Raw genomic sequence first — 25301 nt, 5'->3', positions numbered from 1 at the left:
TGTTTAATAAGAAAACAAAACAAAAACATTACTATAAAAAAAAACAACACATAAATATTTACCTAAGGGTCTAAACTTTTTAAATATCTATGTAAAGATGAAATATTTCTCTCTATTTTTTTTATAAGCTTGTAAATAGTGATGGATGCAAAACAGAAAAAATGCTCTTTTATTTCCAAATAAAATATTGTCGCGATACATTGTGATAGGGACATAATTTAAACGGTGAAATAACCGTGACATATGGGCAAATACAATTCGTGGGTTTTAATTATGGAGGCATGTTTTATTTTAAAACTATAATGGCCGAAAACTGACAAATAATGAATTTTTTCATTTTTTTTCTTATTCTTACTGTTAAAATGCATTTACAGTAAGGTAGCTCTTAGCAAAATGTACCCCCCAAAGAAAGCCTAATTGGTGGCGGAAAAAACAAGATATAGATCAGTTCATTGCGATAAGTAGTGATAAAGTTATAGGCTAATGAATGGGAGGTGAACATTGCTCGGATGTATAAAGTGAAAACGAGTGAAGGCTGAACTGGTTAATGCAGCTGCCCCAGAGGAACTCCCTTTGTAAAAAAACACTCACTTGACCCAGAGATTTGAGTTGCTTCCCCAGCACGGAGCCATCACCAGACTTCATCTAGGCCAGTGATGGCTAACCTTGACACTCCAGCTGTGGTGGAACTACAAGTCCCATGAGGCGTTGCAATACTTTGACAGCTCTAAGCATAACTCGGTGAGGCAGAGGCATGATGGGATTTGTAGTTTTGTCACAGCTGGAGTGCCAAGGTTAGCCATCACTGAGCTAGGCTATGCTGCATGCTCAGATGACTTGTGTGTGCAGCAGCTGTCTATCAATCAATCTTAAGGATCAGCCGGATCCCAAACCACCCCCGATGCCCGAGCATAACCAATCACAATGTTATTTTTAACCCTCGCCGACCAATTGAAGCCACTCTGTCATCTGTCGATCATAGTCCCTCCGCCCTCCTCCATAGCAAAAGAACACATCGCTAGCCTCAAGGCCAGGGATGTGTCTGTCCAGCATTGTTCCTTGAGTTGTTGCCTGAGGGATCTTTTCCCAATCCCGGATGGGTCACTATTCTCGCATGTATGTACGTAGCTAGTTTTACTGGACAATGGGTAGAGCAGAATGCAATGCATGTAAGACTTTATGCCCCTTATTCTGCAGAATGCAGTTTAGTGAATGCATCCCATTGTGGCCAAATCCACTGCTACTACATTGTGGTCACCAAAATATATGTATTGTTACCAGGGGCGTAACAATAGACCCTGCAAGGGATGCAGCTGCAGATGGGCCCAGAAGCTGTAGGGGGCCCTGTGGAGGGAGAAGTTTCTTTTCCCTGTCCTGAGAGATTGACAACTAAGCACAGAGAGAAAAGGCTTTCTGCTTTCTGCACAATTGTCGGAACGACTGCATTTGCCCAGCCACTGATAACCAATCATACAAAGATTTGTAGCCAGTCCCTATTCAGTGTGTAGCAGGGTCTTGGGTACAACACCCTTCCTCCAGCATCTCCGCCCCCCCCCCCTCCCCAAGTGAATGCGGTGTACTGTAGTGATGCTGGAGGAGTCTGCAGAGCCAGTTCTGCTCCATTCCTTTAGAGATGGAGAGAGTGAGTGTAATAAGCTGAGATTGAGAGCACGCTCGTGAAAACATGCACATTTTATCACAGAAGCAAATGAAATTGATAGAGAAAATGTCTGCAGTACTTTACTGCTGTCTGTGTGCACTAGCCAGTAGCCAATTGTTTAACATTGGTTTACATGTGCAAAAAGCAAGAGGAGGGGCCCCATCCAAAGTTTTGCAGGGGGGCCCAGTGATTTCTAGTTACGCCCATGATTGTTACATAGACACACAACTTTCACCGTAATGAATTAAAGGAACTTTAACACAATATTGAACTCCATTCCAATCAGTAGCTGATACCCCTTTTCCCACTAGAAATATTTACTTTTTCTCTAACAAATCAACAGGGGGTCTGAATGGCAGATATTGGGGTGAAACTCCTCCCACAGTGTGATGTCATGGCCATGGTCCTGACAGTTTGCTGTCTGTGAACCACGGTGCATTGTGTCCACTGTCTATAGAATTCTCAGTAACGAATATTCCTCAGAGATCACCTGGCGGGACTAAAAATGTCGCCACCTGTGATACATTTCAGAAAGTAAATCAGGAAGCAGAAAGATTTTACAATGGGCAAACACTGACTAAATAATCTATAAATGAATATTGTAAAAGATTAAAGTAAACCAGAGCTGTAAAAAAATAAAGACCCGTCCTACTGTCGTTCAGCCGCGATCAGCTCCGGTAATAGGCACAGTCGCGTCAGTCCGGGACTACTGCGCATGCGTGGGAGGTCCGTGCATGTGCAGAAGATCCAGACTGAACCCGACTGAGCCTGTTATCGCGACTGAACGGCAGGAGGACGGAGTTGGACAGGTTTATGCTGCTGGAGAAAGCTGCAGGTGAGTATCAAATCTTTATTTTTTACAGCTCTGGTACACTTTAAGTAATACAATACATTACTGGCCATAAAGGAAAAACATAACAGTGTGTGTTCTCCTCCCCGCTGGCTGACACTGCTGTGTTATCCACCAGACCTCACAGACGTGTGTATTCCGCACATTTAGATTGCAGTCATAAGCTTTAGCCATTTTAAAGCCCCTTTCCGTCTTATATGCCCAGAGGGCCCCTTCTACGCACAGCTGCAGCGCTTTCCATGCGCAGAAATGGGGGAGGAAGAGAACGTCTGTGATAGCAGCTATTCTGTGAATGAAAAGGCAAGGTATTAAAGGGACACAATTCCCAATTGGTAACCTAAGCTGGGTTCACATTGTGACGGATCCAACGGCCGGACAGTCACAGCAAATCTAATGTGTGATACTCTGTCACCGTCATTTTCACATGTCCGTACATACAGACAGGTCCCATTTCCATCCAGTGATCGGAAAAATTATGAGATGGTACTTTGTATTCCATCACTGCAACTGACACAGCAGATGGAACAGACATGTCAGAATGAATCTGAATGGATCCTGTGCTCAAAGTGTACCCGAGGGGCGCGTAGGGGGCAGCATGTCGTCAATCTTGAGGGGAATGCATGGGAAGGGGGGGAAGGTATTCCCTTGTTAAACGCCCCCTGGGAAAGTTCCTGAAGCCTGCCATTGGGCAGATCTGTCTCTCCCCGGCCGCTCCCCCTGCCCCTCCCCCACCCCCCTGCACTCCGCTCTGTGTGAGACACACAGAGCGAAGCTTCCAGCGTTGTGACCCCAGGGGTTTACGGAAACAAAAGTAATGTGGATCGGCGCAGAGCGGTGGGGATTGCGGCTACCTGATCCATCCAGCCCCCCCCCCCCCCCCCCCCCCCCCCCCCCCCCCCCGGATCAGGTAGCCTTGTTTTTTTTAGTGAAAATTCCCACCTCAGGTTCCCTTTAACTTGGGGTCTATCTATATGTCAATTTTCCCATAATAATCCAAGTAGTGGAGAACGGTCTGATAATGGCCGTAATGTAAACTGAAGTAATGTAGAGAATGTGCACAGGACCCACTTGTGTTGCTCTCTGGAATGCTCTAAGCCCAAAAGAAGAAGTTCTTCATAGCAGCAATAGTGGGGAGTAGCAGGCCAGGCACATTCAAGTTAAAAGTTGCCTATTTATTGAAAAATTCTTAAAAAAGAATACAAAACCACAACAGCATTCAAAGGATGAGAGAAGGTGTACAAGACATGCAGAGGTCGACAGCCGTTTCACACCCCTACATAGGGCGCTTCATCAGGACCAATGAAGTGCCCTATGTAGGGGTGCGAAATGGCTGTTGACCTCTGTATGTCTTGTACACCTTCTCTCATCCTTTTAATGCTGTTGTGGTTTTGTATTCGTTTTTAAGAATCTTTCAATAAATAGGCAACTTTTAACTTGGATGTGCCCGGCCTGCTACTCTCTACTATTGTTCCCGTAATGTAAGCTTAGTGTGAACTGGAGAGAAAGATAGAGATGTGTGCTCTTTCCAGGTTCACTGGGCTATGTACTGGCTGCCTGACTGTCTATTGACTCATTAAAATGGCATAACATTAAAATTAAAATGGCATAAACCCCTCATTTTGCCGCGGGATAGCAGCGGTTTAGCAGGGCTTATAGTACTTAACATGGCTACAAGTTTAAAAAGTGAATTTAGACTCGCTTCAGAGTATCTATAAAAGAAAATAATATTTCTGCTGGTTTACATCTTTACTGTTTCTCTGTGATGGGAAAGACATCAAATTTGACAAATTTGGCAGAGAACTTGTAGATGGAGAGGGGGTTTAAGAGAGGTGTGATTAGATGATGGGTTTTTCAGCCCATTAACATTTTTGTTCTGTTTTATTGCAGAATGGTTCCTATTAGTGGCATCACTTGAGACTTACAGAATGCCCCCATCCGGAATGTTTCTGTCTTATTTCTCCAGCAAGCCCCCCAGCATCCCTGAAGTGGGAGGGGCTACACAGAACGTGAGAGCTTTATTGGTGGAGACTGACAGCTTGGGAGCCTGGAATTATCAGTGTTCCGGTTCGGATGATGGTGGAAGACCTGGAGAGGATTGGCTGTGCCTCTGGAAGGGAAGTGATCAGCAGGAGTCTGCTTATGATGAATACCTGGAAGTGCAGAGAAACATCCTGTTAGCTCTTCCTCCTGATATACAGTTAGTAGGTATGTTGTGTTAACTTGTATATGGTTTTAGATTTTTCCAGTCATTATGGACAAACAACTATACAGACCTCATGAAGGGCCCGTTTTTATTGGCTGCATTTCGATATGGGTTTCAGTTCAAATGCAATTTGCTGATCTCAAGGTCATATCATGATAATCGCAGAGCCCTTTCACCACAGCATGAAGTGAAAAAAGAGAAAATCACAATCATAGTGCATTTGTGGTGCTGATCGCAATTTCCAGTGGAAGAGGACCCTAAGTAAGACAAATGCCCCAACAAACCATGAATCCATTCAGAAATTATAATTAATGTCCGCTCCGGCCAAGGCAGAGGCGAGAGAGGCTCCAGCCTCAGGGCGCAGTGTAGGAGTGGGGCGCACAACTCACTCAGCTATCATTGTCGTATTGTGGTTAAAGCAGAGAGAAATAAGAAAAGGAGATACAGTGATTGCAAGCCAGATAACTGTTGGAGGGGTTGGAGGCCCTGGGGCGCCTCTTAGTCTAATAGCAATAGCAATCAGTATGTGACAGCTGGGGTGTCTCCACCTTGGGGGCTAGAGGACCTTGTCCTGTCTCTGGCCGTTGTGACGTCATTGCAGTCTGCTTGCCCTGCTGTCATGTCATTGGCTCCTGGCCCACCCTGTGGCTCACTATGAGCCAATCACAGTGATCATAGATCTGTTTTCTTAGGAAAAAAAAGGTCTCTGCTCCAAAATTAATATAATTAAAATTAATAACTGCTGATCTACTTATCTGGGGTTGCCTCCGGCCCCTTGAAGTCTCTGTTTCCTTTGGTGCAGCTCCGCTGGCAGACATTTTTATGGGGTCCCCTCCGTAGCGGCCGCCAACCTGACCGAGTAGCACTGCTAAAGCTATTCAACCTACTCAGTCATACAGCTCTTTGGAACTACTGTAGTTTGGCTTTAAAATGTGATTACAAACACAGCAAACAAACACAGAACATTTATATCGAGCTTTTCTCCTGGTGGACTCAAAGCGCCAGAGCTGCAGCCACTAGGATTATACTCCTAACGCTAACATTTCAGTAACTACTCTTAGTTACAAGAAATAACATTTGAAAACATTCCCACACATTCCCTTAGGGTTTGTTTACACCTAGGACATTTTGCGGTTTGTTTGAGCATCAGTGATTTTTAAAAAACGCCTTAAATGCGCTTGTGCAATGATTCCTTATGGGACAGTTCATATCAGCGCGTTTCGTCTGCTTTCCGCTCAGCAAAGCGATGCATGTACCATTTTCGGGGTAATTTTGCTACAATGGAAGGTACAGGAAAAACGCAAAATGCTCACAAATCGCTTCATCCGACAATTATCCGGCGATTGCGTTCGCACTTTTATGAATAAATAAATTGTATTTATTTATTTTGAGTGAAAGAGTTTAACGGAATCACTCTGCAAAAGCGCTTACAAAAGTGCTTTGTACAAAATCGTAGCGTGCAGTGGAGCACCAAGAGGGGGAAAAACGTGCAAAAAAAACCTAATTTTAGATGTGAACAAAGCCTTAGTGTAAAAACCTTTATTTCACAAACCTCAATCCTGGCCAATGTCCAATCCGATGGAACTCTTTGCAGTTTCTTCCCCTTCATGCAGGCTTCCATTTCTCACCATTTTTCACTAATGAAATGTCTTGCTTTTGCCAAATTGTGTTCATGTAAATTTTATTACTGATTTGATTGGCTGCCTTATGCTGCCTGAATATGCGCAACTATCTTAAATGTCCTCTATCAGTTGATTTATATTGTGATTATTTTGTACTCTGCCACAGATCACACGTGGAAATTGCTTTGCTGGAGGGCAGAAAACAGCAGCCGGTTAACCTGTGAGATACAATATATGATGCAGAAGACATTTGTGAGTGCGGAGGTCCGACTTAACCTGTTTTATGCAGAGTAAGTGTTTGTATGTTGTGGTGCATTGTAAGAAACAAAGGTGATTGTGCACAAATCAGCCTTAAAGGACATCCAAGGTGAAAATAAACTGAGGAGAAAAACAATTGTATCTATCCTCCTTCTCCTAAAAAAAAATAACTTTTAATTTTTTTTTTATTTTTTTTTTTTTTTTTTTAGATATCCCACTGTTTTATTTTATATTTAAATCTACTTTACTGTTTCATTGTCTCTGCTCAGTGACACCTTCACTGAAGTACGCTAGAGCTCAAATCTATCTCTTTTCTGCTCTCAGAAGCCATTTAATGACAGGAAAGTGTTGGCTGTAATTACTTATCAGTGAGGGTTATGCTATAGTCTGACCCAGTCCGACTCGGTTCCGACCCGGACATAAACTGTCCGTTTTAGTAGTGTTTTACATGGGGCCATCGCCGGATTTGTTCTTTTCTCTGCCCAAGGCTCACCATCACCTTCCCCCCCCCCCCCCCCCCCCCTCTCCCGACAGTACTTTTTCCAACACTCCCTTGCCAACACTTTTTAACTTTCAAATAAACTGAAAAATTTTGCTTAACCCAGCTAAGGGTTGAGCATTCTGATTGGGACCTCTATCCTGCATGCTTTGAGACAGAACTGAAATTTTAACTGATGTGCACTGTGGCAGGAGGGGTTAACTCACCCTTGTAGCCACCTCTGTGCACCACCTTCCACACTGAATTTCAGCTTTTTCTTCCTTCACAGCCAGAAGGAGGAAGTAGATGGAGAGCAGACATGGAACGCAGAGGGCAGTACACAGAGGCAACGACAAGGGTGAGTTACCGACCTGCTGCGATGTGCATCAGGTTTAATTTGACTTCTGTACAGAAGCATACAGAACAAAGGTCCCAATCGGAGCCTATTCATCCCTCTTCCCAACAAGACAGCACCTCTTTCAGTTAGTGTGATTTTAAGGTAAGAGAGGGGAGAGGGGAGACCAAGTTCTATTTTACTTACCTGGGCCTTCTTTCAGCACCCCATAGACTTGCATGTCGCTTGGTTCCTGCCAGGTCCGTTTAGTTGTGTATCGCTATTCCCCTCTGCGGGCTACTGAGTATGCACAACCCAGGCCGTGCACTTCCCTGATTATGCTCCCATGGCTGGGGGCATTCTACTCATGCACATAATGCTTCCAGTCAAGGGAGCACAATTGAGGAGGCGCACGGCCTGGGCTGTGCATGCGCAATAGCCCATGACTGGTCTAGTGGGCAAGCTTTTGGAGGGAGAGTGGCACAATGTAACCAGGAGGAAACCAATAGACCTGTACGGCTATGAGGGGCTGGAAGAAGCCCCAGGTAAGTAAAATAGAGCTTTTCCCCCTGTCTCAGGTACACCTAGCAAACCTGAGATAAAGTAAGTATAAGGATTTATACTTACCTGGGGCTTCCTCCAGCCCCCAGTAGTCCATTTGCTTGATTGGCATCCTCCTGATACCCTTGGTTCTACTGCAGTAGAATCTGTGATCAAGCCCACTCGATGTCCAGTGCCTGGGAGTGTCCTGTGCAAGCACAGTTACAATCTTTGTGAACTGTGCTTGTGCAGAATGCTCCTGGCTATGATACCACGATTGGTGATGACCAGGACCGCACATACACAGGCAGAGTCAGGCTGGATCCACACTATGGACCTGATTCACAAAGCGGAGCTAACAGTTAGCACGCCGGTGAAAAGCCCTTTATCATGCCTAAACTCAGTTTAGGCATGATAAGTTTAGGTGTGATAAGTTTAGGCATGGTAAGTTTAGGTGTGATAAGTTTAGGTGTGATAAGTTTAAGCACCAACTGGGTTAGCACCGCAGTGCACAGCTGATCAAAAGTTTTGCGCTAGCAAAGTCTGGTGTACTTCGCATAGAGTTTAATGGCGCTGCTTTGCGTGCGGGACTTTGCGTGCGATCTAAACTTATCTAAACTTAGCATGCCTAAACTTATCGGCCTCGATTCACAAAGCGGTGATAACCCAGTTATCACGCCTAAAAGACTTTAGGCGTGATGACCTTTTCACCACTGAGTTATCACCGATTTTTCCTGCTCTTCGCGCGAAGTTACCCATAGGGCTTAATGGGAGCTTCGCGCGAAGCGTCGGGTGTTGCGCGCGCACGCGCGTACGCGCGTACGCGCGGCAACTTCGCGCGAGTTTCTTCTTATCATGCCTAAAGTGACTTTAGGCGTGATAAGGGCCTTTTCACCATGGTGCTAACACTTTGCACCGCTTTGTGAATCGAGCCCATCATGCCTAAACTTATCACACCTAAACTTATCACACCTAAACTTATCACTCCTAAACTGGCTTTTCACCAGCGTGGTGCAATGGTTATCACGCCTAAAGTCTCTAACTGGGTTAGCACCGCTTTGTGAATCAAGCCCAATAAGCGCTTTTCTGAGCACTTATGATTGCTGAGCGCTTTCTGAGTGCTTTTTAAAAATCGCTCCCATACACTGCGTACACTGTGATTTTTACCACGATTTTAATGAAAGAGAATGGGAGCGATTTTTAAAAAACGCTCAGAAAGCGCTAAGCAATCACAAGTGCTCAGAAAAGCACTTATAGTGTGGCTCCAGCCTTAGAGCATTTCGGGGGCCATAGTGTAATACAAAGCGGACCCCAGCAAAGACAGAAGATGGGGACTGGTAAGAAGAACATACATAGTTACCTTTAAAAATGACATTTGTTTTCTAATGGGAGTGGGGGGACATTGTGAACATCAGTACAGTAATTTTAAACTGTTATAAAGTTTACTTACAGCCTGGAGCCTTTTTCTCTGTCATACCATCTGGCAAATATATTATACACCATGCACCCTGGATGCTGGAGACCTAGAGCGCTGTGTGTAGGGGGGCAAGGGGTGTCTCGATATGCTTGGTGCCTGCGGGATTCTGATTTCTCCATCAGCCCCGGTGGCACCACAAGACCTCTCCATCCACACTCCTGGCTGGCTAAAGCTGAAGTCACATGACATAGTCATGTCACAGTCACATGACTGTTGAGCGAGGCGGCCCGCTGTCTTAGAAGCCGCTGACTACTCACTCTTGCTCCATCCTCAGTGCACCCTACCGCTTTGCTCATAGTTACCCGGCAACCGCTCAGCCGCCCCTGCTAACTGCTCACACGGGCGCAGACAGTCACAGAGCCAAGCGAAATGGGCGGCTGTGGACCCAGGGGGGCGCAGGTCGCACAGTTATGGTGGGTGACACAGGTGCAGTTTACCTGTCACCCGCCCCTCGGATTAGGACAGATTCTGTCTCCCTAGTCCCATGCCTTGGGTGCCTGCCCCTAAATCCAGCCCTGCATGGGCCCCCCCCAAGCACTCTATACGTAACAATTGATATGGCGCTACAAAACCTGCCAAGGTCATCTACTGTATTAGAGGTGCAAGAAGGGGATGAGGAACAGTTTGTTAATGATTACCAATATTCAAAGCATCTATAGAAGTGATTATTACTACCACAGGACCAATAAACAGCTTATACTTTGGTATAGGAAGGGCCCTATGGGGCCCCTCTGGCCCAAGGGCCCCTATGCGGTCGCTACCTCTGCAACCCGTATTGATACGCCACTGGTCAGTTTCATACCTGATGTTTAACTCTTTCAGGCAGAGAAAGGGAAAAAAAAAGGAAGACAGCCCAGTAATTTGTGTGCTTGGCACTATATATACACATGTCTATCTCTTTTTACATGTCACCTCAGTTGTCCTTTAATATCGCAATACAAGGCGAGAGCGCTAACCACAACACCACTGTGCTGTCCGCTATGCCCCTGTGATTTTCTTACCAATATTTTACTATCATAATTTGCACTCTGAATATTGGCAATGTTTTCGGTATTCTACTATCGACTTTTCATGGCGCCAAATGATTTCATGTATGCGGATTGTATCCCCTTCTCTGAACATTTGAAAGGCCGTTGCATTGCTGATTTTTTATCCTTTATGGAATTGTGTCCAGAATTGTTTCAATATGTTGGTGTGCTGAACACAGAACACGAGAGGAGAGCCAAAAGGAACAGCATGTCCCCTTGCAGGAGATCGAGAAAGATTAAAAGCAGAGCATCGTCTGACGCACTGGGCCATAAACTATTTATATTTAACACACTGAGTACGGCAGCCAATGTATCTTTCTGAGTACGGAAGGTGGTGTTCCCTCCGCTGCAGTCCCTCCACCATATGTGCAGCAGAGGACAGCGGCCCATCTCTCACAGAGCCGCACATTTCTGGTTACTGATGGAGCAATTATTGGATACAAGCTTTTCAGGCTCTCGAGAATCCTCAGTCCTGCAGTTATCTTATTACTAAGAGTAGCTGAATGTGTGAATGTCCCTGTAAAGCGCTAATCGGTCTCTTCTGTCACATTAGAAGGAAACCATCTGAGGTTAAAGAGTTGGCAGAGCTGCCTCGTCTGCCACACAAAAACCAAAACTACATTTTTAAAGTAAATCTGCAGTGAAAAAAAACTTATGATATAATGAATTGTATGTGTAGTACGGATAAAGAGAAGAACATTACTAGCAAAGAAAAGTCTCATATTTTTATTTTTAGTTTTTTTACAATTGCATCATTCTGTCATATGTGCAGTTTACAAACCATACTTTTTAATTAGGCAGGTGAATCTCCGCCCCCTCCATTGGCAAGACAGTAGCGGCCTGTTTTCCTGAAATCTTCTGAAGCTCTGGGCACCCCCAACAGCATTGCCTCAGCCTACCCCCAGCTTGGCATCCGCAACCTAATTGGTGGTTGTCGAGCTGGGGGCAGACCGCGGCAATGCTGTTGGCTGCGGCACCACAGGTGGGGGTTGCCAGAGTTTTGGAAGGTCTTAGGGGAAAAAAATGCTGCAACGTCTTTGCCAAGGAGGGGGGCGGAGTCACTGCCAGAACAAGGTCCTCCAGCACCCAAGGCTGAGACACCAAAGTGCGCCGCTCCATCCCTCCCACTCCAGTCATCAAACACTGATTGCTATTAGACTGAGAGGCACCCCAGAACCCCACCCCCCTCCCTCTTCCCCCAACCCCTTAATCTCCAGTTATCTGGCTTGCAGTCACTGCCATTTTCTAATTTCTCTCTGCTTCAAACACAATAGGGGAATGATAGCTGAGTGAGTTGTGCTCCCCCTCCTACACTGCGCCCTAAGGCTGGAGCCTCTCTCGCCTCTGCCTCGGCCTGGCTCTGGACGGTGTTTCTGCCATTGATTATATTTTTTATGGCTTTTTTAAAATGGTCTAAAGACAAAAATGGGATGTAGTAGGATAGGAGGTGCCCTTGGTAGTAGAAGTATATATGTATACTTTTACCAATTTGATTATTTGGTATAAAAACGTCTTGCCTACCTTGCCTACCTTAAACAAGGAGACATCCGCTTAATAAAAGAATGTATTGCCTACAGGAAGCTCAAACCGCTTCCTCAGGTCAATTAGGGTGCTCTAATGCTGGGCATACACAGCATTTTGCTTCCTTATCAATCGAGCCGCCGATGACCTGCCGGATAGATTCCCCGCTCGATCGGCGGACAATAGCGGGGAATCGAGCGGGTGATTAAGAGCGCCGGCGGGAACTAGCAGGGATCAATCCGCGCTCACGCGCGGACGAGCGGGGATGCGCCGGCATCGAGCCAGCGGCTCGATCCGCCGCATAATTGGCTAGGTGTATGCCTAGCATAAGAAGAAGGGGCAACACCAATATAGGAAAGAAATTTCTATAATCAGACACGAAAAGTTAACGCGATCTTTTAGGCGCTCCAAGCTCTGCACCTTGGCTACCCAGACACTGCTTTATTTGTCTGAGGAAGCAGACTGTGCTCCACAAAACGTGTTATCTTTTTTGTGTCTGATTATTAAAATTTCTTTCCTATATTGGTGTTGCCCCTTCTTCTTAGAGCCCCCTAATTGACCTGAGGAAGCGGTTTGAGCTGTGAAATGCGTTGTCTGAAGTGCTGATTGATAATAACTACCAACATTCTTTTATTAAGCGGATGTCTCCTTGTTTAAGGTAGGCAAGATGTTTTTATACCTAATAATCATATTGGTAAATATATACATATATACTTCTTCTACTACCAAAGGTGCCTCCTATCCTACTGTATCCTGTTTTACCACCCCATGTTGTGGGGTTTTCATTACACCCTGGAGGAGTGAAGCCATTTTTAACTACTGTAAGACCGCTCCACGCCAATGGGCATGGCCGCGGTGGCAGCCCCAGGACCGCCTAACGCCAATTGGCGTCAAGTCCTGGGACTGCAGTTTGCCGCCCCGCCTTCAGTCTCCGAGCGGCAATCTGTTAGACGACGTAACTGCTGTCTATTTACATGTACAGCGATGCGATCAGCAGCAGCGCTATACTGGGGACAGCCGTGTGACACGGCTGTCCCCCTGGGGCACTACAGAGAGATCAGCTCTCATAGGCAGAAGCCTATGACAGCCGATTACCAGGATTGGCCGGCTGGGGGGGAGGAGGGATTTAAAAAAAAATTGCAAACAAAATTGCAAAATTTAATACAAAAATATTAACATAAATATTTATTTAAAATAAACAAACACTGGAGGGGGGGATCAGACGCCACCAACAGAGCTTCCTGTTGGTGGGGTCTGATCCCCCCCACCAGTGTTTTTTTAAAAAGGGGGGGGGGGGATCACTAGTGTGCTGTGTTGTGCGGCCCTGCAGCTTGGCCTTAAAGCTGCAGTGGCCAGTTAAGAGAAAATTGGCCTGGACTTTAGGGGGGTTTAACACTGCGGTCCTCAAGAGGTTAAAGAGCAGCGACCGATCTTTAAAAGACTGAGTGGGGACGGGATTTCCCCACATGCCCAGATGAGTGGTTGCCTCTCCAAGCAACCAACACTTGTGAGTATAATATACTCTTACTTCAGCCAAATATCCTTCGATAATACACCAGAGAGGGCTCCCGGTGTCCCTGTGTTTTTTTTTCCCCTTGTCTTTTACAGTCTCTATAAAAATGGGATGCGGTACCTGCATTTTCTTTCACCAGATGCTGATTCTCATCGCTTCATTTTATCAAAAGGACGGCAAGGGCACCCCAAAACTACTATCTTGCCTAGGGCCCCAAATCTTAATCCATCTCTGATTAGCGCTAGCAATGCAGAATCTCTGACCTCCGCACTGTTTACCTTCAGGGAGAATCTTGGATTCACTTGGGAGGGGCATTTACAAGGAGTCAGGCAGGCAGGGAGCGTCTGTGCAGAATAAACTCTTATGCCTGAAAGTCATCATAAAGCCGCACAGATGTTATTGTAAATGTTGTGCATAGGAGAGGAGCAATGCACCAATGTGTACCATATAGTTCCACAGCTTCTAATTATAGAAAGCAGAGATAAGAGATTCTTGTAAAGATCCCCTACAGGTTTATATTGTTTGGCATTTCTGGAAATGGGCTTGTTTTCTTAGAAGTGACATCAAACTCTCCAAGTGTAATTGCTACCCAAGCGAGATTTCCATTCCTGCAGACTGTGAAAAAAGCATACCTACTCTTCATAAAACTCAGTTTACATCATGAGCAACTTCAGATTAAAGCTGATATAGATCTGGGAAGTGGAGGGACAGGGAAGATTCAAGAGGGGTTCAAAGTAATGACAGGGTGTGTCCAAAACAACCACGGCAGGATCATCCACAAGGCGACCTAGGCAGGTGCCTGGGGCCTACTCTGTGTCAAGGGGCCCACCAGCCACCTTCTCTGATCTTTCTCCACTTCAGCTTACCAAAGACCACAGGGGGTCAAGAATTTACTACCTTGCCCAGGGCTCCATTACATCTTACTTCATCTCTGAAAACCACAGACACGGGCTATTAAAGGGTACCTAAAGTGAATGTATCAGAATGAGATCAACAGGTTTATGTACAGTTCCATTACATCATACAACTAGCCTGTGTCCCTTTTTTTGTCACTGTAAGGGTTAAAGCAGGACTGTAGATACAAATAAAACACATTGCTTCACTTACCTGGGGCTTCTGCAAGCCCCCAGCAGCTGTCCTGTCCTGTCCGAGCCTCCGTTCTCCCGCCGCCACTCCGTTCCGTACCTCGATTTGTAAGTCGAGGCCAGCGCAGCCCTGCCAAGCGTATCCTTCTTCGCGTTCCCCTCTGCAATAGCGGGGAACGGAAAGAAAGGATACGCGTGGCCAGAGCCGCGCAGGCGCAGTGGCCCGGCGGCGAAACCAAAAGTAGCTGGCGGCGGGAGAACGGAGGCTCATCGAGGAGCGGTGCGGGACAGGATGGCTGCTGGGGGCTTGGGGAGGCCCCAGGTAAGTGAAACAGTGTGTTTCATTTGCATCTACAGCACCGCTTTAATAGCCAGCAACCCGCGAGGAAAAGGCTATGGAAGCAGCTGACACATTTATTTCCTTTTAAAGGGGCACTATGGCGAAAAAATCGTTACATTTGAAATATGTGCAAACATTAACAAATAAGAAGTATGTTTTTTTCCAGAGTAAAATAGGCCAAAAATTCCTTTTCTCCTATGTTGCTGTCACTTACAGTAGATAGCAGAAATCTGACAGAAGCAACAGGTTTTGGACTAGTCCATCTCTTCATGGGGGATTCTCAGGGATTTATTTAGTTTCAAAAGCACTTAATGAATGGCAGTTGCTCTGTCCAACTGGCAAAAAACTGTGTAGCGAGCATGGAAGCTGGCCAGCATCATTGTTTATCATTTTAGGGAATATCTTTATAAAGAATAAAAGCCATGCTGAGAATCCCCTATGAAGAGATGGACTAATCCAAAACCTGTCACTTCTGTTAGATTTCTACTACCTACTGTAAGTGACAGCAACATAGGAGAAAAGTAATTTATGGCTCATTTTACTATGGAAAAAATGTACTTATTTGTCTATGTTTGCACATATTTTGCATTTTACAATTTTTTGCCATAGTGCCCCTTTAACCAATTCAAATTGCCTGGTGACCTACATATGCCTATTATCTCAACTACCCTTTAAGAGGACAGGACTCTAAACCAGGCTTGCTCAAATCCCAATTTGGGAGATACCCGGATAGTTCCGGGTTGAAGGAGGAAGTGTTTATAGTCACGTGACCGGCGCATGCGGCGCTTGGAGCGCATCGTGGGAGGCGATGCGCATGGACCAAAGAAGGCGTCATTTAGGTAAGATTAAACACCCGCCCCCCTCCCCCCCCATCCCCCGCCCCACCCGCACAGCTTTACTGGGAGATATCGGGATAGAACTATCCGGGTATCTCCTGAATTCGGATTTGAGCAAGCCTGCTTTAAACAAGTATTTCTGTGCAGTCAGAACAGGATAACTCTCAATAATAACTAATATGAGACCATAAATTCATCTGTGGCTCAAGGTAAACACACAAGAGCAGGCAACCCATGAAAAGTTCGATAGTTCAAGATTTGTCTGTATGGGAGATGAATAGAGTCATGATACTAAAGTTAAACTTATAACCTTTGAGGCATTGTGTAACCCTGTTTTACTGCAGGGTAATGCAACGGCAATGCAGGTACATGGTCCTTCTACACTTACCACGTCATGTTGCGTCAGAAGCTGTTGAATCGTCGCTGAGCAAATGCAAAGTCTGCAGCGCTTTGCCATATAACTTCCACGGCGATGCAGCAGTGGCAAAAAACATTGGAGTCAATGGACGACGCAGGAATTTAATTGTTGGAAGCGCAACACAGTGGCCTTGATTCACAAAAGCGTGCACTAGATGCGCCTATAACGTTGCACTGGGTGCGCCCGAAATTTTGCACATGGCGACGATACGGCACAATAACTTTGTTCACTTAGCTTAGCACGACCTAAAGTCCTTTAGGCGTGCTAAGGGCCTTTTCACAGGCATGCTAACACTTAGCACGCTTTTGTGAATTAAGCCCAGTGTGGCGCTCATGCGCAGACGATTGGGAATCCCAGCGACGTACTTCCTGTCCTGCAGAGAGTACATCATTGATGAGGGGGCAGGCCTATGTATATGACCCTTTCGGCGCACTCTGCCGCAGGGTCATATGTTTGTCATTTTTGGTGTTGTGGTGTGATGTGACTGGAGCATCCCATTGCATCACAATGCCAAAATTAAGTGTAAAACCGGCCTTAAAGGAAAATAAGACTATGGGATTCCAAGAACATCCTATTTAGGAGTAGGACTATTGATACAATTGTTTATTTTATAAATTTATTAACTTCAGGTTTGCTTTAAAGAGAAACCATGACCAAGAATTGAACTTCATCCCAATCAGTAGCTGATACCCCCTTTTACATGAGAAATCTCTTCATTTTCACAAACGGATCATCAGGGGGCGCTGTATGACTGATATTGTGCTGAGACCCCTCCCACAGGAAACTCTGAGGACCATGGTCCTGGCAGTTTCCTGTCTGTGAACCTTGTTGCATTTTGGGAAATAGCTGTTTACAGCTTTTTCATACTGCCAAAAAAGCAAGCAGCAGCTACTTCACCTGCCCGCAGTAAAAATGTCACCATGTGATAAATGTCAGAATGTGAATCAGGGAGAGGAAAGATTTTACAATGGGCAAACACTGACTAAATCATTTATACATAATTACAGTAAAAATGCGGCACTTTTTTATTACATTATTTTTACTAGAGTTCCTCTTTAAGTTAGTATAGAAGGCAAAGGTCATTTAGCAGTGTACATTTTTTTTCAAAATGTAATATAAACAATACTGTATAAACTTCCTGTATATGGGCACAGAGTGCATCATACAGTATATATATTTGGTCCAGTGAAGGTGATGTATAGAGTATGTGAAGTGTTAAGCACAGGACACAGTGAGGAGTAGAACACGATGAAATGTGATATAATGTGACATATGTAAGACATACGTTCTTGTAGTGGAATCCCGCTGTGTCACAGGAAGTGTTAGAATGCTCAGTGGGGAATGTACATCAAGCTGTCGTTCCTGGTAATGGGGATTTTTCCTGTACCATAAGTGAATCTAACGGAAATGACACCTGATCTGTGCTGCTCATTAGACATCATTTTGATGGATTGCGCTCAGTATGTACAGAATATGCAGACCTTGTGCTTTATCCTTATGCAGGAATAACACAGATGAAGAGAGAAGGAATGCTGATTGCAGATGCCTTGGATACAAATCATGCGATTGTTCCATGAAGCCCTACAGAGACAATAATGATTCTTATACCGTATGGCTGGAGGTCACCAGCGCTGACAACGCTCTGCTCTCCCCTCCGATATCGATTGAGGCTTCTGCTATTAGTAAGTGCCACTGTACCACTCTCTGCCTGATTTATGGGGTCCGCAAATAACAAATGCCCACCTTGCTACGGTTCTTCAGGGCAGGAGAACTTCAGAGAACAAACCAGTGGCAGTGGACTGGCTTCATTAGAAACTCTCTGCTCTCGGCAATCATTCTTGTTCTAGCAGTGGTCAATTGTTGACGTTTTACAAAAATACATCTGAGCAAACTCTGCAGGTAAAAGCCGCGATCAGCGGCTATAAAGGAAAATATCGCCAGGGCTGCCCGCTATACAAACTGCTGCAACAAACAGCAGGCACAAAATTTCCAGCCGAATCAGGTAGCCACAATTCTCGCAGCTCTGCACCCAGGGCCGGATTTGTACTCTTTACCGCCCTAGGCCACTGTCACCAGCCGCCCCCTTCAGTATAGGTAGTGAGATGACCACTCCCCCTTCCCTCTAGTGCAGGTAGCCAGATGACTCCTCCCCCCTTTCCCTCCAGTTCCGGTAGCCAGATGACCCCTCCCCCCTTCCCTCTAGTATACATAGCCAGATGACTCCTCCCCTTTCCCTCAAGTATAGGTAGCCAGATGACCCCTCCCCCCTTCCCTCTAGTATACATAGCCAGATGACTCCTCTCCTTTCCCTCCAGTATAGGTAGCCAGATGACCCCTCCCCCCTTCCCTCTAGTATACATAGCCAGATGACTCCTCCCCTTTCCCTCCAGTATAGGTAGTGAGATGACCCCTCCCCCCTTCCCTCTAGTATACATAGCCAGATGACTCCTCCCCTTTCCCTCCAGTATAGGTAGCCAGATGACCCCTCCCCCCTTCCCTCTAGTATACATAGCCAGATGACTCCTCTCCCTTTCCCTACAGTATAGGTAGCCAGATGACTCCCTTAATCCCCCCCCCCCCTTTCAGTATAGGTAGCCAGCTTGTCTTCACACTGCAGCAGCCATCTGTGTCACTCATTTTTCTGCTCATCTCCAGTGCAGAAGCTTCCTCTTCCTTTCCTTCTCCAATGCTGCCCAAATCCCCAGCCGCTGGCCACAATGCAAACGTGCACAGAGAGCAAGGTGGCTGCTACACAGGCAGCTAGCAGCAGAGTACCGCTGCCAGGCGCTCGCCTGATCTCCCTGCATTGCAGCATTTCCAAGCTTGTTAATGCTGCACCAGTTTAGCCTGCTGCTTTGTTGCCCTTCCTCTTGTGGTGCCCTAGGTGGCCTTGGCCTCAATCCGGCCCTGTCTGCACCGCTCCTGTGGCCTGCAATGCCTCACTTTCATTCTCGTGACCTATCAAGGCACAACACTAAAAGCTCTGTTCTGTATGTCTCACACAGAGCAGAGTGCAGAGTGGCGTTGGAGCGGCAGGGGAGCGGCCATGCAGTGGCCAAGCTGGGGAAGGGTTTCAGGAACGCCCCCAGTGGGCATTGAGCAGGGAGTGCCTCTCCTGCAGGAAATGCCCATTCTCCCTCAAGAAGCCGACAAGCTGCATGTCTGCAATTTCAGGGGTGCGATGGGGGTGCAGAGAGTGGCACGGAGGGAACACAGAGGTATGTCATGCAGCAGGGAACATCCCTCTGTCCCCCCCCCCCCTCGCACACCACCACAGGTACACTTAAAAAGAGGAGGTAGATACCTCTCAAACATAGAGTGAGATAAATAGTTATATCTTTAACCCTTTCAGGACCGGCCGTCTAACCCCCCCTTAAGGACCAGGCACTTTTCCATGGGAGAGAGGGGTGCGCTTTGGGGGGGGGGGGGGTCTGGCAGCCGGATCCTGTTGTTGCTGGGCTTTCTGGGCTGAGTCCTCCTTTGTGGCCAGGTGTCCCCCCTTTCAGCAGCAGCTTTGACTCACCTTCCAGGCTCCATCGATGAGCCGCTGCAGACACCACCGCTCTCTCCGACATCCCCGCTCGTACTGACGCTAAGTACTGGGCTGCAGCTTGATGACGTCACCAAGCCGCGGCCCGGGACTTACGTCACAACGAGCAGAGATGCCGGCAAGAGCGGTGGTGAGTGCCGATCGTCGCGGGAACGGCAGGGAGGTGAGTGGATCCTCTTCTTTCCTTCCTACCGCCGCAGCTGTCAAAGTGATCACTACGATCCGCCGGCAATCGTAGTGATCACGTGAAGGTTAATGTTCCAAAAGACAGCTCTCATAAGCAACGCGTTTCTCAGAACTATGTTCCTGCTTCTTCATCACCCAAATATCACAAACACAAACAAACACAGAACATTTAAAGCGCGTTTTTCTCCTGGCGGACTCAAAGCGCCAGTAGCAATGTTAGTGAGACTTGCCCAAGGTCTCCTACTGAATAGGTGCTGGCTTACCGAACAGGCAGAGACGATATCGATAGTAAAATCTCAAAAAAGAGCTGTAAGGAAGCCCAGCACCCCTGTCAAGTCAATGAAGTGCAGGGCTTGCTTACAGCTCTTTTTGAGAAACACATTGCATTCTGGAGCAGGCTTGCTCAAATCCGATCCGGGAGATACCCGGATAGTTACTATCCGGATATCTCCCAGTAAAGCTGTGCGGAATGGGGGAGGGGGGTCAAGCTTACCTGTCTGACAACTTCTTAGGTATGTCCCTCGGCGCCTCCCACGATGCGCTCCACGCGCATCATGTGATTACAAACACTTCCTCCTTCAACCCGGAAGGAGGAAGTGTTTTTACTCATGTGACCGCCGCTTGGAGTGCATCGTGGGAGGCGCCGAGGGACTCACCTAAGACGACGTCAGGCAGGTAAGCTATTTATCTCACTCTTGAATGTTTTTCCCCGAGAGGAGGTAAGTTAATATCTAACTACTCTTTATAAATAGATTTTAAATAATTTATTTAATTTTTGGCGCCACTGAAACTTAAAGCAAACATGTGAGGAGTGGAAAAAAATGAGATACTTACCTTAGCTTGGTTCCTCTGGAGGATCCCTGTCCCCTGTCCTCCTCCACCAAGGCGTTCAAGGGCAGGGACCCCTGAAGTGTGGCTGCACTGAGCATGTGCAGTAGCATGGACCCGATCGGGTTTGGCTTTTTCCACCAAAACCCGAGTGGATCCAAGCTACTGTGCATGCGTGAGCTGTTTTGTGGAGGTGACATCGCAAGACTGGGCCGTTGGAGAACCGGGGAAGCCTCTAGAAGATCCAGAGGCTTCCCTCTCCCAAGGTGAGTGCCTATTTAGGACACCTTTTACCCCTAAAGGTGCACTTTAAGTGTCACTCTCATTCTATATGCAACCCCTTCTTCCATGCATGCACCACAGCTTCTCTCTTTCATGCACAGCTCACTTGGACTGCAACTCCCCTCTTGCATGTGTTACTCCCTATTTGCAACCCCCTCTTCCATATACAGCCACTCCTCTTCCATGTCCAGTCGCTCCCTTGGGAAAGGCCTTGGTGGTCTTTCCAGAAATCTGACCCTGATAACCAGTGGCATAGCAACAAGAGAGGATAAAGAGGTTGCAACCACACTAGAGCCCCTCCTCCAGCAGAGACGGGACAAGGTCCTCTAGCACCCAAGGCTGAGACACCAAAGTGCGCCCCTCCATCCCTCCTACCCCAGCCGTCACACACTGATTGCTATTAGAGGCGCCCGAGACCCCCAACACCTTAATCTCTAGTTATCTGGCTTGCAGTCACTGCTATGTACACAATAGGGGAATGATAGTTGAGTGAGTTGTGCGCCCCCTCCTACACTACGCCCTGAGGCTGGAGCCTCTCTCGCCTCTGCCTGGCCCTGTCCTCCAGTCTCTGCATTAGCTCTTTATTGGTTCTGTTTAGGTTTTGTCTTGTTTTTAATAGATTCTTTATTTTAGTAGAAAACCACTATAACAATTGTTTGTGACAATATACAGTACCCAAGTCAGTTAGACTTGGCCACACACTATACAATTGTTTACATTTCTTTTCAATTCAAGGATCACAATCAATTTTTCTGACTGATTGCAACATATAAAAAATCTAACCAATGTACCACACACCTATTCAATTTGTCCCCAATTATGAAAAAAAAAATGATTGAAAACTCTTGGACAATTGCTTGGGCGTATATATTAATAAATTAAAAATCTACCAAACACCATTCAATTTTCATAAAAATTGATCAGAAAAGTCCACCATTCCCGATCGACTTCTATCGAATAAAAATGGAAAATTCGATCTATCGAATAAAAATGGAAAATTCAATTGGATTTCTTGCTCGAATTAAAAAAAAAGCTTTCATTTTTTGGGGAAATCTGATTGTTTTTATCAAATTACTGTGAAACTGGATCATTTTATTGTATCGTGTGCGGTCACCTTTACACATCATTAAAAATTGACAAATAGAGCATCAGCTTCTACCTACTATATTTACAGTCATCTATATTAGTAATAGCCTTATAAAAAAAGACTCTGCTTTGGATGGTTGTAAGAGGTAAACAAAAACAATTAACCAAAATAATTAGAAGAATAAACAAGAAATCCTATTTTTTCAAGTGAACATAAGCAATAGAGAGAGTGTCATGAGACCAAATTGCCGCTTAAAGAGAAACTCCGACCAAAAATTGAACTTTATCCCAATCAGTAGCTGATACCCCCTTTTGCATGAGAAATCTATTCCTTTTCACAAACAGACCATCAGGGGGCGCTGTATGACTGATATTGTGGTGAAACCCCCTCCCACAAGAAACCCCTCCTACAAGAAAAGTTCGAACTTTTGGCAGTTTCCTGTCTGTGAACCTTGTTGCATTGTGGGAAATAGCTGTTTACAGCTGTTTCCAACTGCCAAAAACCATGCAGCAGCTACATTACCTGCCAACAGTAAAATTTTCACTGGAGTTCCTCTTTAAAATTCTTCTAAAACGCACTAAAGCATTCATGATAAATTATTCTTTACTGTGCATGATACTATTTTGTTTATCATTTGTCATTTGTGTGTTATATTGCATCCACTGTATTACAGAGCTATTGTATTGTGTTTTATGATGTCTCCATGTTGATACCACTGGTGAGGAAAACACACGGTTTGCACTGCTGGGAGTAATCGGATCAGCCACAAATCAATTTACAACCCCTGTTCTCCCCTCGGTGTAGTTGAGATTGACTTATAATTAAATTGCTTTCCTCAGTGTGTGATGTTCGCAATTGAGGGCATTAGGAGACATTGATATATATTGTCGTTAGCGTTAATTGCCTGGTGTCTTCCAATCGCCCAGCCTTTAGGTCAGCCGTTCCTCTGGATCCAATAATGGATTTCATTTAATGAGTTATCATGGGGAGGAATTTATCTATAACGTCTTGACCCTGGAGAACAGTAAAGTGACCATTCCATTTATCCATGCCATACATTGTAATCACACAATATTCTTTCACCTACATAAGACCACAGAGATCAATAACGGCTATATTCATCAAAGCAGAATGTGAGACAAAGCTTGCAGAGAGAACGTATCACGGACAGAAAATCAGGAAGTTAGTAGAAAGTGTTATGATGTGGCGCAGGCAGGAAACAATTAACAGAATTTATAGATCTTCTACAATGCATCCAAAACTAAATAAAGCTAAGAAGGGGACTACAAGACATCCGATACTTGCCCTAAGAAACTATTTATTGACCTGATGAAGAAGGTTGACTCCCGCGAAAGTACCTCTTTTTTTTGTTTACCCTAAACTATGTGTCATTCGGAGGAATGTTCCTGTTAGGGCCCGTTTCCACTATCGTGAATCCACATGCGTTGTCTACATGCGGATTCGCATAGCCAATACAAGTGGATGGCCCTGTTTCCACTTTTCAGTCATTCTGAGCGTTTTTCTGTGCGGGAGAAATCTGCACGGAAGAGCCCTCAGAATTCGCACCCAGCACGCCACTATGCGAATCGCATGTATTTAATAGGGAAATCGCATTCGGTTTTGGCATGCGTATTTTACTGCGATTTCGCATACGATTTTGCATAGGAACTAATGTTAAATCACACAGGCAGTGACATGGTTAAAATCGCATCAATACTAACCTATGCGAAATTGCGGTAAAATACGCATGCGGAATCGCACCCGCATGCGATTTCGCCAGCGGAATATCAGCGGCAATTCCGCACCGCACAAGTGGAAACGGGCCCATACTCTTTAAACTGTTTTTTAAGTGTTTTATACTTTTGTGGGCTCCATAACTAAATAGCCTAGGCAAAACATCACCGTGAGGGTAGGGTTACATACCAATGTACAGCAATATATACATATAGGAAGTGTTTCTGATGCTGAAACTAGGATACTTAACATAACATTTGGGGATTCTGAATATTGTGGTGCCTCTTTAAGCATAATTTTATTATTATTATTATTATTATTTTCCTCATCTATAGTAAAGCCAGACCCGCCAAGAAACCTGAGCATCACGATCACAGAGGATGGAAAATTAAAAGTTGTCTGGTCTGGCCCCAAATCCTCCACCCACCGCCTGCAATACCAAGTGAGACATTATTTCAACACATCCGAAAACAAGATACAGGTAGGACTAGGAAACACATTTCACGCCTCAGTAATGTTCTATTCAAATATTATTGCTCGGTATAAGGGAGAAGATAGTGGGGTCATTACATTTAATGACTAATCGCAAAGCTCATTATTATTATCACTCTGGAAGTGACATGAATAAGAGTTGTAAAGAGAATTTTGCGTTTTTTGGGGGGGGGGGTTTGTGGTGATGTAATTATAAAGAAAGTCAGTGAAATGGAAAGCTTTGTGAAGCTAATTAGTAAAAAGTATAATTATTATGATTACTATGTCGTATGTATCAGAGTCCAATGGGCTTCTCTTAAAGTGAACCTCCGGACTAAAAATCTACTCAGCAGAACTGAAAAGGCTTGGTGTTTCGTTAACAGTTTCATAGCATCAGAACTTTGTTTTTCTTACCAAAGCATCATTTTTAGCTGCATTTTTAGCTAAGCTCCACCCATCAAAGAAAAAAAGCCCGGGCTTTTTTTCCCTGATGCTGTGCAGAGCATGATGGGATTTCCTATGTTGTTATTCACGTTGCCTAGCAACTGGGAGAGGTGCTCAGGACACAGGACAGTTGAAACTGTGTATCATGCTCCCTGTCACCTCCTTTCAACCAAAAAGATGGCTGCCATCATGAAATCAAACATTTGCCTGTTCTTTTAAAACAGGGTGGGTAAGAGATTATATTACCTATCTATTTTAATTAACACAACTAATGTAACTTAATGACAGTATGTTTGTTTAGGCTGGAGTTCCTCTTTAACAGGAGGGATATAATGTTTTCCTTAAAATCAAAGAGACTTTTTAACCCTTTAGCAGCCAATTTATTTAGAGGCTTGCAAGTGCTCCAGGCCAATTTATTTTAGCTATTTTTTAATTCTTATTTGTTAGATTTCCTAGCTTCTAATTAGTACTGCTGTGATGTGTATTTATGGCCACTTGTCACTAGGGGGCAGTGTGAGACAATAATAGAGAATATCTGCTTTCAGTTTCTGTATTT

General features: G+C 45.3%; 1 protein-coding gene across 1 annotated transcript in view; it reads left to right on the top strand.

The window, feature by feature from the left end:
- LEPR (leptin receptor) overlaps window positions 1-25301 on the top strand; it is a 153872-nt gene that overhangs the window by 55772 nt on the left and 72799 nt on the right. Inside the window, exons 3-7 of the mRNA XM_068239298.1 lie at window positions 4398-4715; window positions 6502-6625; window positions 7361-7429; window positions 17667-17845; window positions 24166-24311. Of these exons, the coding sequence (XP_068095399.1) occupies window positions 4398-4715; window positions 6502-6625; window positions 7361-7429; window positions 17667-17845; window positions 24166-24311 (836 nt within the window). The remainder of the gene's footprint in view (window positions 1-4397; window positions 4716-6501; window positions 6626-7360; window positions 7430-17666; window positions 17846-24165; window positions 24312-25301) is intronic.

The sequence above is a fragment of the Hyperolius riggenbachi genome, chromosome 6 (genome assembly GCF_040937935.1).
Source record: "Hyperolius riggenbachi isolate aHypRig1 chromosome 6, aHypRig1.pri, whole genome shotgun sequence".
Taxonomy (NCBI): Eukaryota; Metazoa; Chordata; class Amphibia; order Anura; family Hyperoliidae; genus Hyperolius; species Hyperolius riggenbachi.
Note: the sequence above shows the minus strand (reverse complement) of the source record. Positions and strands in the feature narration are given on the sequence as shown.